Here is a 17,659-nt window from a genome sequence, read left to right on the forward strand (position 1 = left end):
GGGTCTGTGGAGACCCAGAGAAGCCACATGGCTTCCAACATGGAAGATAAGCTAACAAGTGCAAATTACTGCAATTATTCTGGAGGAAAGCTGAGTGCTCACAGAGGAGAGGCCGAACTTATGAAGAAAGGCTGGGGAGTGCAGAGGTCCCAGAAGTATATTTCCACTTATGGCTACCAGGACATGAGCCACCTTGGTGAGTATTGTCAGGAGGCTCCAGTAGGAGTCATGATACAACAGTGCCAATGTTGATGGGGCCTGCAAGCAAAGCAGAGGGAAACGCAACTCCTTCCTGAGGTAAAGAGGATCAAAACAAAAGGTGGTGACTGAGATGCAAGAAAGTTACTTGAAGAAAAAAGTGGATTATTCTTGATAAACTGCTGCATGAGGACAGATTCAGAGAGATGGCTAATAACAAAGAAAAAAAATGCAGATGGGGTTGCAACCTGGTGGATGAGGATAATGATCTCCTCTTCCTGAGGAAGTGGTGATGGCCAACTCACTGAATGAATTTCAGAAAGGAATGTATGCTTTTCTTGTGAGTAACAGTATAGAAGGTTACAAATAACAGAATATTATAGGTAGATGGTTGACCCAGCTTTGGGGAAGGAACATTTTTTCCTATGGAGAAAATTGGCTGCTACTCTGTGGGTTTTTTGCCTTCCCCAGGATCAACAATGCAGAACGGCTGCACTAAAAATAGGCTGAACTAGATGGACATAAGGTCTTCCTTCAGCCTTCAAAACTATGTTACTATGTTATATGTATGTTAGATGTAGAATGAAAATTTTAAAAGAATTGAAATGCATAATGTGTGCCAAAATCCTCATTGAACTTTCAATATGCCAATTTGAACTGAGCTGTAATACCAGTCCAAAATCAAGGAGAAACCTCTGATCCTGGCCAATCAACCTTTTAAATGCCGTGGCTACTAATCACCACGGCATCTAAGGCGCTAGACAAAGGAGGTGGTTCCCTGTGTAGGCACAATAGCGCTCCACCGTTCCACCATGTGTGGAGTAGTTTCTTTTTATCGCCCCTATACATAAGGCACTGTGCCCGTTACCAGTGAAACAAGCGGTAAATAGAAATCTCCTGTACCTCATATTTCGGCTTCTTTACATCATTCTGCAAATTTCAGTTATTTATATTGTGATCACTGACGCATCAGTTTTCACTTCCTGTGACTAACATGTGCAGACTGGTGTATGGCATCAGATGTGGATGCTGCCTTTCCAATAATTTATTTTATAAGACTATATTATAGGGAACAACAACAGATATTGCTTGCAATTTAGATTTTTTTTTAGATACAGAGGAATCTTTTGGGTGGCTTACCTTTATTCTGTTTGGTAATATTGTGTAGAGTGAAAAATCTTGTGAGGGATGGGTCACCCCACATATGGGGAAGAGAGACGCAGCCAATTTTAGCTGTTTTATGATCCCTGCAGAGCTGCTATTCCGTTTGGTTTCTGTGCTGCTGTGGACATAATGGGCACGACTGATCAAAGTTTTTAAAGCTTTGAAAAGCCGCAAAATTTTGCCGCAACTGGAGGCTACAGTAAAATTTTGCAACTTCTGAAGTTTTCACTCCACTTTGACCAAGTTATTTGCAGCCACCAACAGATAAAACAGAAGTTCAGCTTCAGCCTGAAACTCGTCACCGTAAGCCCCTACTAGTGGACAATACTTATTTTCTTTAATCTGGCCACTGTTTTTTTAGCTTTACTTTCAGAAAAGAACTAACAATCATGTTGGTGCAGACTGGGCCAGGGGTCTGCGTAGATGGGAGATAGAGCATGGGAATTACATAAGCACTACTTCCCCAACAGTGTCAGCAGCTCCTACCCGTGCAGATTCTTCACTTCCTCAGTAGCCGAAATTCAATACCAGATGTGGTGTAGTGACCACTATGTCCGCTAGGGGGCGCTGTGTGGGTGTCTCAGGACGGGCCTACAGGCATATCCATTGTGGTAATGGGTATAGAATGCTGAATGACCATTATGTATCCCAAGGTAGGTGGCCTTGGGATGGAAGCTTGAATATGTGTGTTGATCAGCAGAGGCACTGCTGAGCTGTTCATACACTGTGTCAGCGAGAGCTTTCCAGGTAGCTGGTGAGACGGGCGGAACCAGCTACCTACAAACCCACCCAGGGGCGTGTGTCTAAAAACGCCCTTACTAGGCTGTATGTGGGTGAGTGGGTGTGAATCTGATATAGGACCTGCGATGAGGTCATAGCCATGTGACCCGGTGGGCGTGGCTATGGACCATATAAGGTGGCCAGGGAAGGTCACATGAGAGAGCGCATGGATCTGATTGGGCCATGTGGAAGGTCCTGGCAGGCCTAGGTGGAGGAAGGTGTGCTACCTTCCTGAAGACCACATGCTGAGGTTGCTGACCCAATGAGGCCTGTGTATATTGGCTGTATGTGAGGAGGGATAAGCCTCCTGTGTTTGCTGAGGCTCCAGGACTGAGCCTGAAATAATGGACACTTATGATTGCTTTCGCCTGAGCTAAAGGCTATTCCTTGTGTTATGTGCTGCATTATGGGTTATGAAGCAATAAACCCTGTGAACTTTTAAAAGGAACGTGCCTCCTGATTGACTCCGTTGCACCTGAGAGAGTACAATCCCTACCCAGAATTTAATTAAATCTTCAAGAATATTATGCATGTCATCAGGACATAGTTATTTTCTTTTATATATAAAAGGTGTTTTCATGATATTTTTTTTTAAAGGGGCTAAAAGTAGGAAGCTTGATAAAGCAATAAAAGAAAAATTACTTAAAGACAATATTACGTACGTAAAGACAACAATAAAAACTGAAGACTCCAGGGAACAGTGGGAATAAAATAAGAAAACAAAAATCGATCACTTTTGAATTGGTGACAGGTTTTTTGCAGTCTTTTTTTTAACATTCTATGAAAAAAACTTTCACCAGGTCAAAAGTGATTGATTTTTTTCTTATTTTATTACCACTGTTTCCCGGAGTATTCAGTTTTTTTTATTTCTTTTAAATGCTCCATATGGTTCCAGAAATATGGACCTTTTTATCTAGCGTTGATTTTGATGGTATTTACTAAGGGGGCGTGACTTACAGGATCCTCTGGGGCGTGACTTTAGGATGTTCTGCTTAATTACCCTGTAAGCAAGACAATAAAAATGAGTAGTAAATAAAAAGATCCATATCTCTGGAACTGTATGGCAGGTTTAAAAGAAATAAAAAGCAGAATATTTAGGAAAGCAGAGGGAATAAAATAGGAACAAAAACTGGCCCTTTTGATTTCATGATAGAGTCTCTTTAGTTGCTAAATCATTTCATTTATTTGGGACTTTTGATATGGTTGAAAAATCTGTTTGAATCTGGTTGAAAAAAGTAATTACTTCAGTCTTGGTACATGAATGAATGTAGGAATGCTGACGATTAAGCTTGCAATGAACATGTGAGAAATTATCATATAGATTATTTAGGACAATTCCGAGCAGGCTCGGACTGGCCCAGAGGGGAACAGGGGAATCCCCCGGTGGGCCCCTGTGCAGATCTGGGCCCCCAACCCCACTGTATGGGCAGTGCTTGGCATAATTCACTTGTTTCACGCTGTACAGAAAAAAAAAGCAGCATCTCATCATTCATTAACCAAACTAGACAGTTTATTATATAGATATAGGTAAATTTGTGAACGAGAGTTGTGCAATGTGTATGGAGGTGAAAAGTGGGCCCCCCCAACGTCAATGTTACTAGTGGGCCCTTGGCACCCCAGTCCGACACTGATACCGAGTCTTCAGGAAAGATGTAATAATATATCCAAACTAATTATTACTTTAGATATTTAACTTTAAGAAACAGAAAGAAAGGTAGGAACGATAGAAAAAAAGAAAATGTGGATTAAGGGTAAGATTATAATAAATAATAGTCAAGTGCATATGTTACTCACCTGTCCCAGCTCCAGCCTCTCTGCACTCATTCTGCCTCGACCAGCTTCTTCTGTGCATCAGGGTAGCATGGTAACCTGATGCGCTCCACTGAGGTCATGCTTTCAGGGCATGCAGGCCGACTCAGGTGGTAGTAACTGCCTATCATCACGCAATTGTGCCACCTGATGTATCCAGTTTTGCTACATCCCTGGGCTCTGCTACTTTGTGCAACTCTGCTGATCATCTTTACATTGAGTCTCCTCGCATACCCAGCGCTGCTACATCTCTGGGCTCTGCTATATGTCTTACACATAATGCATAATATTCCAATATATATTCTGCTTTGCCTCACCGCTGGGCAACTAGCTTGACTCTGCTAACTAATCTGCTTCTCTGCTTGTTGCCCAGTCTCTTCAGCTGAAAAAACTAGATCACATTTCCGTGAAACTTCATGTGTCCGTGCTGCATTAGAACTGTCATCCAGACCAAGGGCTTTCATTGATCCACCTCACAACTTGACGCATAACATTATCTAGTCTCACAAGGAGGATGGTAGAGTCCCTTCATATAGCGATGTATGGAATGAGGGAGAAGATGTGTGTCCTTTCCCTCTTGATGAGGTGGATTCTCAAAGACCTTGGTCTGGATGAGCAGTTGTGATGCAGCACAGACAAATGAGGTTGGTGCAGCAGAGACATCCAGATGGAATGACGGAAGGTGTTCTGGTAGAACGGCTACAGAAGGAGCAAATGGGAGCCAAAGAAGTAGAGTAGACTCAGCAATGAGGAGCGGGTGAAGCAGAGCTGAGCAGCACAGAGATATGGCAGAGTTTACTCGAATTTATAAAAGAGCTGAGTGTATCACAAAAGCCAAAATAAAATTGACCAGCGGTATACCAAAGAACCCAGCGATGTAGCAGAGCTGAGTTTGTCACTAGATCTATGGAAGTCAGGACTAAGTAGTGAATTGGGACCATGGCAGCCAAGATGTAAAGTTGATTAGTTATCTTCTGTTCTGATCTCCTCCATTCACAATTTTGCATCCAGAGCAGCAGCCGCCATTAACCAAAATGGTTCAGTTGAAAATTTTCAAAGCCTGGATAAGAATTATCCCACAGTTAGGCCTCATTCACACCTCCTATTTTCACCTACGAGTGTTATCCGTGTGATAGTTTATAAGGCTGTTCACATGTCTTTCAATTTTCACAACCTGTTACATAGGGGAAGGTGGAAAAACTCTTTTTTGTTTTTATCTCTCCACGTATGAGAAAAATTGATGACATTCGTACCACGCTCTTGTCAAAGTCTGATCTAAAATTTTCACGGAAGTGGAAAAATCAGACGTATAATTGAGCCCCAAGGCCTCATACAGATGGCAGTTTTTTTTCACATACAAGAAAAACAGACCAAATTTCATCAATTATTTTTATAATGGCCATAGTTTTGTCAGATTTTCAGAAGTTTTTCTCATATGTGAAAAAATAAAAAAGTTTATCTACCTTCTCTTATGTAACAGTCAGTGAAAAACAGAGCGCAATTGTATATCATCGGAGTGGTGTTTGATTTTTTTCATGGACCCATAGACTTGTATTGCCGAATTTAAACAACTTTCAAATCAGTATTCACCATGTGTTAGGCGTCTGGTTTCTGTGCCTGCTCTGCAGATATCCAGAGCCTCACGTTCTGCGGTCTCCTGCCGTCTATCTACTGCAGAGAAGATTACTTTGCAGCAGACCACTCCAAAGATTAAGTTCCTCTGTGCTCCTACTGGGCATGCTCACGAGGCGATCTCCCATTGGAGATCGGGAGTCATGTGCCCAGGTCCTGCTCCAGATCTCATTGGTCCATCTCGGAAATCTGGAAGGCCCTGCACAGCTATAAAAAGCTCGCATGACCATTCGGCCATGCGCTAGTATAGACTTTTCAAGCTAATGTGTGAATGGTGATGGATGTATGACTCTGGTGACTGACTCATCTGAAACCCCTTCCCTCTGATATTACGCATGTGGTTAGGGAATTAGTGCAGCAGTCAGCACCAGTCAGTGGCAAGCCTTAGGCCACTGTGCTCTCCGCACCTCTACTCTAGCGTCCGACATTGCGCCTGCCTCCTAGCTTTGTCGACTAGCGGCCGTTCTCTACGCCGCGCTGCAGTTGCAGCCCTCCTTGGCATCCGCAGTAGCGACGCCGCACACACGGTAGGTCTAGACGGACGCAGCTCCTCTGCCTAGGGTCCTACTCCTGTGACCAGATACCGTGTGTGCATTTCCCTGTGGTGTGATACTAACAGGCTCAGCGTTTTCGTATGTTTTTGTTGCAGCACCTCTGTGTGTGAACAGAGCCTGCTTTGCGCACTTTGGGTGAAGTCTAACCCGTGCGCATTATACTGCCATATAGCATGTCTGTCGTTACCTAGCAGCGGTGTAACATCTACTGCACGGTGGACCCCGAGCGGCGAACACACTTTATTATTTATTTTTATTCAGTGCGTTCCGCTGTTCCTAACACCATGTCTCTGCAATTTTGCACGGATCACTCAGTCCACAAAAAATTATGGACATGTGAACAGCCGCATAGACTGTCATAGATAAGAGTGCTGGTGATAAACACGGCTACAACTCATATGCGAAAAACTGATGTCTGAATGGGCCATTAAGTCGAAGGGTCTTAAAAAGCCCTTGTTGATTTTTGGCTTCATTCAGATGTTTGTTTTTCATATACAAATTCTACCAGTGTTTTCTATTATAGTTTATGGGCTGTTCACATACCTGTGTTTTTTGGGAAGCACATGTTTAAATTTAGTCATACAAATCTATGGGTTCCTGAAAATCAGAAGCCATCATTATGTAGTCTGTGATTAGCATTGTAATGGATAGAAGAAGCTTTGTAATTTCTTTATCCATCCGTGATCATCATTGCTGATAAAAACTGACACGGACCAAACACTGATGAAAATCGGGTCAAAAACACTGATTAAAGTCTGATGGAAATACTGATGACACAATTTTTTGTGTACGCCAAACATCACTGATGTCTAAACGAGATCTTACTTTACAGTGAAGAAGGAATGATTTTCAATTAACTTAACATATATACTCGTGTATAATCCGACCTGAGTATAATTTTGCCACAAAAAAATGGGAAAACTTATTGACTCGCGCATAAGCCTAGGGTGGAAAATGCAGCAGCTACTGGTAAATTTCAAAAATAAAAATAGTTACCAATAAAAGTAAAATTAATTGAAACATCAGTAGGTTAAATGTTTTGAATATCCATATTGAATCAGGAGCCCCATATAATGCTTCATATAGTTCATGATGGCTCCATAAGATGCTCCATACAAAATACACCCCATATAATGCTGCACAAAGGTTAATAATGGCCCCATAAGATGTTCCATAGATTATGCCCCATATGCTGTGCCATAAAATGCTCCATAGATTATGCCCCATAAGATGCTCCATAAAATGCTCCATAGGTTATGCCCCATATGCTGCTCCATAGATTATGCCCCCATAAGATGCTCCATATATTATGCCCCATAGATTATGCCCCATATGCTGCTCCATAGATTATGCCCCCATAAGATGCTCCTTAGATTATGCCCCATATGCTGCGCCATAAAATGCTCCATAGATTATGCCCCATAAAATGCTCCATAGGTTATGCCCCATATGCTGCTCCATAGATTATGCCCCCATAAGATGCTCCATAAGATGCTTCATAGATTATGCCCATATGCTGCACCAAAAAATGCTCCATAGATTATGCCCCATAAGATGCTCCATAAAATGCTCCATAGGTTATGCCCCATATGCTGCTCCATAGATTATGCCCCCATAAAATGCTCCATAAGATGCTCCATAGATTATGCCCCATATGCTGCTCCATAGATTATGCCCCCATAAGATGCTCCATAGAATAGGCCCCATATGCTGCTTCTGCTGCAAATAAAAAAATGACATACTCACCTCTTGTCGCTGGGGGCCAGGTGCCGGTGTCCTGAGCAGGCGGGGACACTGGCGCACTATGGGGGACAGGTGCCGGTGTCACTGCTGGCTCAAGGCCCCGGCATCTCTGATATTCACCTGTCCCCGTTCCACCGCCGCACGCCGCTCTGTCTTCCGGGTCCTCTGTCAGTGACTGTTCAGGCAGAGGGCATGGTGTGCACTAACTACATCATCGCGTCCTCTGACCTTAACATCACAGCCAGAGGACACCGAGGACAGAGTGGCGCACGGCGGTTCAACGGGGACAGGTGAATATGGCATATACTTACCCTCTCCTGGCGTGGTCTCTGCAGCCCCACTGCTCTCACGGTCTCCGGCAGCTATTCCTTCCTTCAGCGGTCACATGGTACCACTCAAAAAAGTCATGAATATGCACATACTCATGACTTTAATGAGCGGTACCACTTGACCACTGAAGGAAAGCGCCTGAGACCGTGGGAGAAGCAGGGGGGGCTGCAGAGATGCGCCAGGAGAAGGTAAGTATGATCTGACACCCCCGCTCCCCTCCCCCCTCCGACTCCCTGGTGTATATGACTCGAGTGTAAGCCGAGAGGGGGGGGACTTTCAGCCTTAACAAATGGGCTGAAAATCTCGGCTTATACTAGAGTATATACGGTACTGTATTTTTCGGATTATAAGACACACTTTTTCCCCCCCAAATTTTGGGGGAAAATGTGGATATACCTTACCCGCTGAGGTGAAGCAGGGTCCCAGAGTTTCTGCTGGAATAGGCAAGAGTGGAGCGTTGCTGAAGGCTGCAGGCTAGGATGAGGGTTATTCGGATGTGCGCTGCTGCGGGTGTTCAGTGGTGCGGGGCTCTGCCGACATTTTGTGAAAGCCCAGAGCCCTCACACTTGCATGGTTTACTATTCGGTGGACTCTGGGAAAAATGGCTGCCGGGGGAGGCGCATGTGCAGATGGAGGTCTCGGCACCAAGATCTTGGGAGAGATGTAGGGTATATTTTGTGTATTTTGTCAGGGGTTACCAGCATGAGCCAATTTTATAGTTGGGCTCCTGAAGTCTACAGGAGATCAAGAGTTTATGTGTCAGGAGGAGGAATTTATTCCATAATATTCCAGGTCCTAATTCCATAATCCATCTGAATGAAGATTCCGACCCAATTTCCTCTCTTGTGTCTGAATGAAAGGGATAGGAGCTCTCCACCCCTACTGCAATCAACAAACTGTAAACTAATGATCTAGAATGAGTCAGGGCAAAATAAGAAAAACACAACTTCCCGAAGGCTGTAAGAGGTAGTATGCTCAGGCTCAAAAGCGGGAACCAATAACTGCTTGCCTGATTGTCCCCGAAGGAGACCGTGATTTTCCTGGGATACTTTATTTTTCCTTAAACCTAACCTATATTACTCCACAACGTTGACCTATTTAATTATAGGTGTATTAATCCTGAAATCAAGTGACAATGTGGTTATATGCTAATTGTGTGACTTTTCTTGCTCACGGCACAATTTTCATTTTTGTGCTATCGTTACTTTTCCTCACCTTTTTACAAGTCAAAACCAGTTGTCATTTTAAACTAAACCATTTACATCACGTCGCTGAATTCTGATGATTGTTTTCATGGGTGTCACTTTTATTACGGTAATAATGACCAGGCAACATGATTATCTCGTTCAGTACGATTACGCTGATGCCAATGTTTTTTTTATTTCTTTATACTTTACTGTAATAGAAAAATCAGAACATTCTAAAATAAAAAATGTGGTTTGTAGTGCCATTTTCTGAGAGCCAGAACTTTTTAAATTTTTGTTGATGATGCTCTATAAGGAATTGTTTTTATCCTTGTCAAACTGCAGTTTTTATTGTTTCATATAATGCTTTAATTACTTTTTTTGCATTTTTTTGTTAGGGTGGTTTCACATTAGCGTTTCAGGCCGCCGCTAAGCCTGCCCCCTCCTGCACCTCCTCCGGTAGCTCCGCCTAGGGGCGCATGACGCTGCATGCGACCTGCGTCCCCTATCTTTAGCACTGGGGACGCAGGCCGTGCGCAGGTATACGTTTGGCGGCGCTTGCGCCCTTTTGACGGTGCGCTGACCGGCGCCAAACGCAACCTGTTGCAATTTGGTGCGCTCCTCGCACCGTCAAAAGGACGCATGCGCCGCCAAACACATACCTGCGCACGGCCTGCGTCCCCAGTGCTAAAGATAGGGGATGCAGGTCGCATGCAGTGTCATGCGCCTCTAGGCGGAGCTACCAGAGGAGGCGTGGCAGGGGAGGGGCTTAGCGGCGGCCGTGCGCAGGCCGACGCTGCTGGAAGCGCAAATGTGAAACCACCCTTAGTCACGATGGTTCAAAGAATGTCAATTCTTTTTCTTTACATTTATCATATTTATCAGGCTGTTACAGACAGGAAGATGTTTATATATCTGTTTTCATAGTGAGGTGATTCAAACTTTTATGGCTTTTTACATTTTTTTTAATCTTTCTATGTGACTTAAACTTGGACCTGAGCAGGGAGGTTGTTCCAAACATCTTGGAGAACTAACCACAGATCTTCTGTTGTGTTGGCTTGTGCAAATCCTTGTGTCTCTTCAAGAAATCCCAGACTAGTTGATGTGAGATCAGTGCTTTGTGGGTCCGGATCATCACTTCCAAGACGCCTTGATCTTCTTTACGCTAAAAATAGTTGTTAATGATATGGGCTGTATGTTTAGCGTCATTGCCCTGCTGCATAATAAATTTGGAGACAATCAAAAGCCTCCCTGATGGTATTACATGATGGATACATTTTTGCCTGTGTTTCTCAGCTTTGAGAACACCAGGAAATGAGCTTTGTTAAGGACCATAGACGAAGTTATTGAAAACGTGCAACGGATGAAAGACACGTCATGCTTACGTTCCTTAGAAATCAGAAAATGGCCAGAAGTGCCATCAGCTCAGAAATGGCAGCAACCAGTGGGACCCAGCGTCATCTGTCTACTGTTTGGAGAAACCTGGCCAGAAGTGGTCTTCAAGGAAGAATTACGGCCAAAAAAATACATAGAAGCAAGGCCAAATGATTCAACTAAGCACAAAACATAGGAACTGAGTTGCAGAAAAATGGCTACATGTGCTCTGGACTGATGAAACAAAATGTGAAATATTTGGCTAACAGAAGGCAATTTGTTCACTGAAGGGTTGGAGGAGCGGCACACTAATGAGGTTCTTCAAGAAAAGGGAAACATGGTGGAAGGTCCTGCAATTGTGGAGCTGCACCTATTTTTTTGCATATAAGATGCGGCCACCGCCATCAGAGGCTTATCTACAGGATTCTGTAAAGGGCATGTCACACTAAGAGATATCACTAGCAATATCGCTATAACTTGTGACGTTATAGCGATATTGCTAGCGATATCGCTGTGTCTGATACTTACCTACGACCGCTCCCCCGCTGCTTATCGCTGATCGCGCGAGAACAGGCTGGACTGTTTCTCGTCGTCTGCTTCCTGCGGCGCTTCCTGCTGTGACGACGAGCGACGCGTGGAGCCGGGCGGGAGGACGCAGGATCGCCTGGTGTGACAGGTAAGTAGCGATCCCCGTCCCCAGCGATGTCGCTAGTGAGATCTGCCTGTGTGGCAGCTCACTAGCGACCACTTAGCGATGCACCAGCGATCCTGACCGCGTCATATCGCTGGTCGGGATCGCTGGTGCATCGCTAAGTGTGACAGTACCCTAATGCTGTAGATAAACCCCTGATGTAACCTAAAAGAGAAGAAAAATTAGTTATATTATACTCACCCAGGGGCGGTCCGGGTCAGATTTTGGTCCAATGGGTGTCGCGGTCCGGTCCGGTGCCTCCCATCTTGTAGCGGTGACATCCTCTTCTTTGCATCCCGTCATTGCTCTGGCGCAGGCGCACTGCTCTGCCCTGTTGTGGGCAGAGTAAAGTACTGAAGTGCGCAGGCGCCGGACCAGGTCAGAGAGGTCCGGTGCCTGCGCACTGCAGTACTTCACTGTGCCCTCAACAGGGCAGATAAAGTACGCCTGCACCGGAGCCGCGGCGGGAAGCAAAGAAGAGGACGTCACCGCTACAAGATGGGAGGCGCCGGACCGGATCACGACACCCTCCAGATCCGATTCAGCATTACAGAATGCTGTAGATAAGCCCCTGACGGCGGTGGTCGCATCTTATATGCAAAAAAATAGCCGGTAGCTGATAGTCCAAAAATGGGGTGACAAATTCCCTTTAATGGTGTCCTCAATGCTGAGAAATACAGGGAGATACTGATCCATCATGTGAAACCATCAGGGAGGCGTCTGATTGGCTTCAAATTATTTCGGCAGCAGGAAAATTACAACATCCTGCCCAAGTCATTAATGACTATCTTCTAATGACTAATAAAAAATGTGAACATTACAAATGTACAAAAAAGCACAAACTACCACCTTTCTACCCCAATAAATAAAAGTAAATAAAATCCTAAAAATAAAATGAACATATTTGTCATTGCTGTGTGCATAAATGTCACAAATAGTAAACTATACAATATTTATCCAATATGGTGAGAAGCAAAATGGGAAAAGCTGCTGTTTGGTCACTTGGACTCCCTTATTTTTATTTTGTAATTTAACCAGTCGTGCATTACTTTCTCCAAAGTGTCCCAAAAGCCATTTTTCAACACGACAATGCCAGGCTGCATATTGCTGATGCTACTGTGAGTAGACTGTGCATGCAAGGAGGAAATAAGATTAACTGGGTGAATATAGTAAAAATACATCTTTATTAGTTTACATATATATCTCATTATACAAACGCAGACAAAGTAAAACAACACCACAGGAAGAAGACAGAATTATCTGGGAAAAACACCCAGCCATATAGTATCAAAATAGCAAGACAGTATATATGGTTTAAGAAAAAATATAGCAACAGTCAGGTAAATAACCAGTGTCTGCTAATTCCCCATCCTCCGGTTAGAGAGCTCCTACACCAATTTGTGAAGCCATTATAAAAGCCAGTGTGCAAAAATAAGTATGGTCAAGTTGAAGAGCAATATCTTACCAGATGTAAGGGTGGAGGCTAAGTGGAACCGGGACCAGGTGGAGGGAACGCCCGACGCGCGTTTCGCGTGACTAGAAGCACGCTTTCTCAAGGGAGGTAAGCAGACTGTGTGGCCTAAATGTGCTACCATGGCCTGCAAAGTTTCCTGACTTGTCTTCCTCATCGAGCACATCTGGGACATTATTCATCAGCAATTACACAGTAGCTGCCAGCAGCGGATTTTGATGATTTGCCCATGTGCACTCAATGTACTAATGTCTCCTCTAATCATATTTTATGTGTTCTACTTTGATTAATTTTTTTTAATTGAAGGCATTGACAGGTGTGTAAGGCATAGGGATTCTTGTCATTAGGTAACACCAATATATTAAATCTGTTTTTTTCCCCTCCACAGAAATGGAAGAAAGTATGGGCACTGTTATATGAAGCTACTTCCAGCGGCCTGGCACGCTTGGAGATGTACGAGGGCACCCAACCCCCTGAAACAGGACGTAAGCAAGAATGCTGGAAACTGTTACAACTCAGCGAATGTGTGAGTTTATCAGATCGTTGTGGAGAGAGTTGTCCAAAGGATACTCGGGCATTCAGCATCGAGACGCCACAGAGGGTCTACCTGATCGCTAGTGAGATCCCCGAACAGCCAAACTGGGTGAGGGCCCTCTGCGGTTTGGCATTTCCACAGGTGAGTTTCCTGAGTAGCTGGTACTTATTGACGCCAGATTGTGCAACCCCAGTGAATCCCAGTTCACATCATAGTCCTGGGAGTAGGTGTAACTTTCCCTCATGATGGCCAATTCATGCAGCTTCACATGTGGATGGATGGTATGAAGCAATAAAGCTTGGAATAGAGATTTATCTTCTTCAGGAATGAGTCCCAATTTTCTATTTGATGCAATGATAGCTGAAGATTGGGCTGGAGACCACGTGGGCAATGTTATGAAGATGCCTTCACTGGATATCATCATACTACACCTCCTCCCAGGATTACAGTGTGTGGTGGCATAATGTATGGTATCCGAACCCCTATAGTCTTCATTGTAGGTACAACCACACAAAAAATGGAGTAGAAGGGCCAGCAGCCACAATTGTAAATAAATATCAAAACCAAGTGGTATTTGCTGCTAGCTCGCTAACTGGACACGTAATTGTTAATTATTAGGACAGCTGAGAAATTACAAAAAGCACAACACAAAAAGAGAACATGTCGACCATAAGTCCCAGGGGCAACGTGCCGAAACGCGCGTTGGGGAGGGCGTCTATCCTAGGAGACCAGGAGCAGTATATACTGTAAGTCACTATTCTACACTTATTTTACATCTTTATTTCACGTTGTACTATTCATTCATCCTGGTCTGTAGACGAGCAATTTACATACTGACACCTTCTGTTGTCTCTCAGTATTATCTTGATTGTCTATGTGGCATACCAGTGTACTGACACCTACTGGTTGTTTATTATGCACTAGCACTGCACTTTATTCTAAATACTTTTTGGTGCACCTTATTTATATCTAAAATTTTGTTCTTATGATGTACACTTACATATGATTCACATTGTTTATTTTTATGCACTGCACAGTAGCATGTTTTTTATTGTTCATGGAATGTATACTTTTTAGCACTATTGGACGCATTGGTATGCCCCTATATTTGGATAGTATTGCCCCTTTTTTCAGCATATACAAAAGAATTTTTCATCTCACACAGTGATGCTTTACTTCATTAATTTCTATCCTGTTATATCAATAAAATTTATATTTTAAACCTGGGACTTATGGTCGATATGTTTTCTTTTGGTGTTGTGCTTATTGTAGGTACAATAACATTGATTTGGTAGTGGAATCAGTTTTAAAGCCATTTCTCCAAAGTGTCCCAGAAGCTTTTTAAACATTACACCAGGCCGCATGTTGCTCATTCTACTTTGACTAGCCTGTGTGACCTAAACATGCTACCATGGCCTGCAACATCTCCAGACTTGCCTTACATTGAGCACATCTGGGATGTCATTGATCGGCAATTGTAAAAGGAGCTGCCAGCAGCAGATCTTGATGATTTTTGTGCTAAAGTGCATTCAGCTCAGCAGAATATTCCTAAAAACAACCATAAAACAACCTCATTGAAAGCATGCCAATCTATATAATCGTCTAATTCTGTCTGTCTCTCTGTACCGGAAATCCCGCGTCGCTGATTGGTGGCGCCCGGCTTGCCGCGACCAATCAGAGACAGGCGCAGTCCGGCCACGAATTGGCACGACGCACGCCACCGCTACCATCAGGAGATCTGTGGCGCTAGCCGCTGACCTCTGTGTGGCAGGAGATGACCCGCGGCAACCGTCGGGAGATCAGTGGCTAGCGCCACAGATCTCCTGATGGTAGCAGCGGCGTGCGTCATGCCAATTCGTGGCTGGACTGCGCCTGGAGATGACCGGCGCAGCACTCAATGTGCGGATGGTACCCAGGGTCCGGAGGAGAGGAGACTGTCCTCCAGGCCCTGGGTACCATAAACCTGTAAAAAATAGAATTAAAATAAAAAATAGTGATATACTCACCTTCCGACAGCTCCCAGACTCTTTCCCTCCTCTCACCACGCGCCCGGCATCTTCCGGTCCCAGTAATGCTTTGCACAAAAGACCGCTGATGATGTTGCGCTCTCGCGAGAGTGATGTAATCTCCGGTCCTTGGCGCTAAGCATTACTGGGACCAGAAGATGCCGGGAGCGTGGAGAGGAGATCGGGGGCTGTCGGAAGGTGAGAATATCTCTGTGCCCTCCCGATGCGATAGCATCAGGCCTCCATCTAGTGTTTAATAAATTATGTTGGGCAGCCCGAAGATAGGTAAGTGCCCAAGGAAGAGGGAAGTATTTCCAACTCACAACGTTCAGTAGGAAACCACAACACCTTTGATGCTCATCAGATTGCTTTTATTAACAATTCATTGATCAGTCCAGCAATATTTTGTATTTTCATGAATCCATTGTGTCATTACAGTTGTGTATTGACAGAATACTTGAATACATCACCGTTTCGGTCTTAAGACCGGACATTGAGCACTATGGTATTCTGTCTGTAGAAAATGGAGAAAAGGTAGATCGGCACATCCAACGCTTAGGAATGCGGGCGTTTGTGTAGTACAGAAAACGAAAATGGAAACACCTAAACTGGCATTTTTCATAACTTCTATTTTTCCCAAAAATGGAATAAAAATGAATTAAAATGTTGTAAGGACCAATAAAAACTTTAGCTCATCACGCAACAAAAACCAAGCCCTTACATAGCTCCGTCAACGGAAGAATGAGAATGTTACGGGGCTCGAAAATAGTGACACAAACCAATTTTTTTAAAACAAACTTCAGAATATTTTTGAATCACTAAAATGTTAAAAAAATGAAAGATTGGTTTTGCTGAAATCTGATATGAAGAATCCTGGTGCCAGGTCACTTTTACAGCACAATGAATTTAGTAAAAATTAAGCACAAAGACAGAGATTAAATTACAATTTTTTCACCATTTTATTCAAGTTGCATTTTAATTCTTTTTCCAATTTTTCAGTTTATTATATGGTGTCATTAAAAATTAGAACTTTTGCCATAAATAACAAGACTTCATATTGATGGAAAAAAAAAAAAAAACACAAAAAAAGTTAATGGTCATGGAAGAGAGGGTAAAATAACCAAAAATGGAAAAACAAAAATTTGCCTGTTCAGGAAGAGGTTAATGTTATTAATGATTGCTGCAATTGCTGATTGATATATAAATTTGGTAGAAGAAAAGCTATGGATATAACATAGGAAGATTTATATTTATTGCCTTGCGTATCTCTCGTATCTGTGATCAATGACTACATTGCATTTTGCTGCACAGTAAAAATGTCATTTTTACAAATTGCAGGCTTAGAATATGGACATTACATATAGACTGAATCAATATAAGCGCTTTTTTGTCTACAGGCTTGATGTTCTCCATAACCATAAAGAAGTTCTGTGCTAAGAAAAACATTGGATCAATCAATATATAATGGAATCATATCCATATCTGTCATTTCAACAAACGTTGAAAGACTCAATAGTGTAAGAAAATATAGCCAAATTTGTCATATATTTTATCAAACAAATATACTTCTTTCTCCACTTATGGCGTACTTCTTCCCCTCTATCCCACCTCCTGAACTGATCATTTATTCTGAAAAACAGCTAAAATCACTTTTGCTCAAGATAAGAGGTACTGCCCACTGACTGAGGGATCAGATTACAGCTGCCTATTGAAATCTATAGAGAGGCTAGTGTGGAGGTGAAAGAAGGAGCAGAATGAGAGAACAAAGTGTTGCTGCTTTCTAGTAACTGTTTATGGCTGGTTTCACACTAGCGTATGGCAGATCTGCGGAGGGATGCGGACTTCCTCCATGAAGCTCCGTCCACTGCTGCAGCTCCTCCATTCAGCTCCGCCTATGTCGACATGCGGCCTGCGTACCCTATCTTTAGTATTGGGTATGCAGGTCATGCTGATGTATGCGGATGCCTCTGCATACGTCATTTTGACGGTGTGGTGACCGCAACAAAATGCAACACGTTGCATTTAGCGCAGGTCGCCGCACCGTAATGACAAAGTTAGAGGTAGATGGAAAGTCCTTAATAACGTTTCCAGGGAATTAGGACCTTTCACCAAATTTTTCATGGTGAAATGGACACACAATGTAATAGTGGCTGCAGAGTGGAATAAAACTTTTTTATTTTTTATTTTC

General features: G+C 43.4%; 1 protein-coding gene across 4 annotated transcripts in view; it reads left to right on the forward strand.

The window, feature by feature from the left end:
- The window catches only part of DOK2 (docking protein 2), a 90,296-nt gene that overhangs the window by 56,652 nt on the left and 15,985 nt on the right, over nucleotides 1-17,659 (forward strand). For all 4 annotated transcript variants that reach the window (XM_073557121.1, XM_073557119.1, XM_073557120.1 and 1 more), the window contains exon 2: nucleotides 13,319-13,606. In XM_073557121.1, the coding sequence (XP_073413222.1) occupies nucleotides 13,382-13,606 (225 nt within the window). In that variant the 5' untranslated portion in view covers nucleotides 13,319-13,381. The remainder of the gene's footprint in view (nucleotides 1-13,318; nucleotides 13,607-17,659) is intronic.

The sequence above is a fragment of the Dendrobates tinctorius genome, unplaced genomic scaffold (assembly GCF_039654945.1).
Source record: "Dendrobates tinctorius isolate UK_male_01 unplaced genomic scaffold, ASM3965494v1 ptg000245l, whole genome shotgun sequence".
Classification (NCBI taxonomy): Eukaryota; Metazoa; Chordata; class Amphibia; order Anura; family Dendrobatidae; genus Dendrobates; species Dendrobates tinctorius.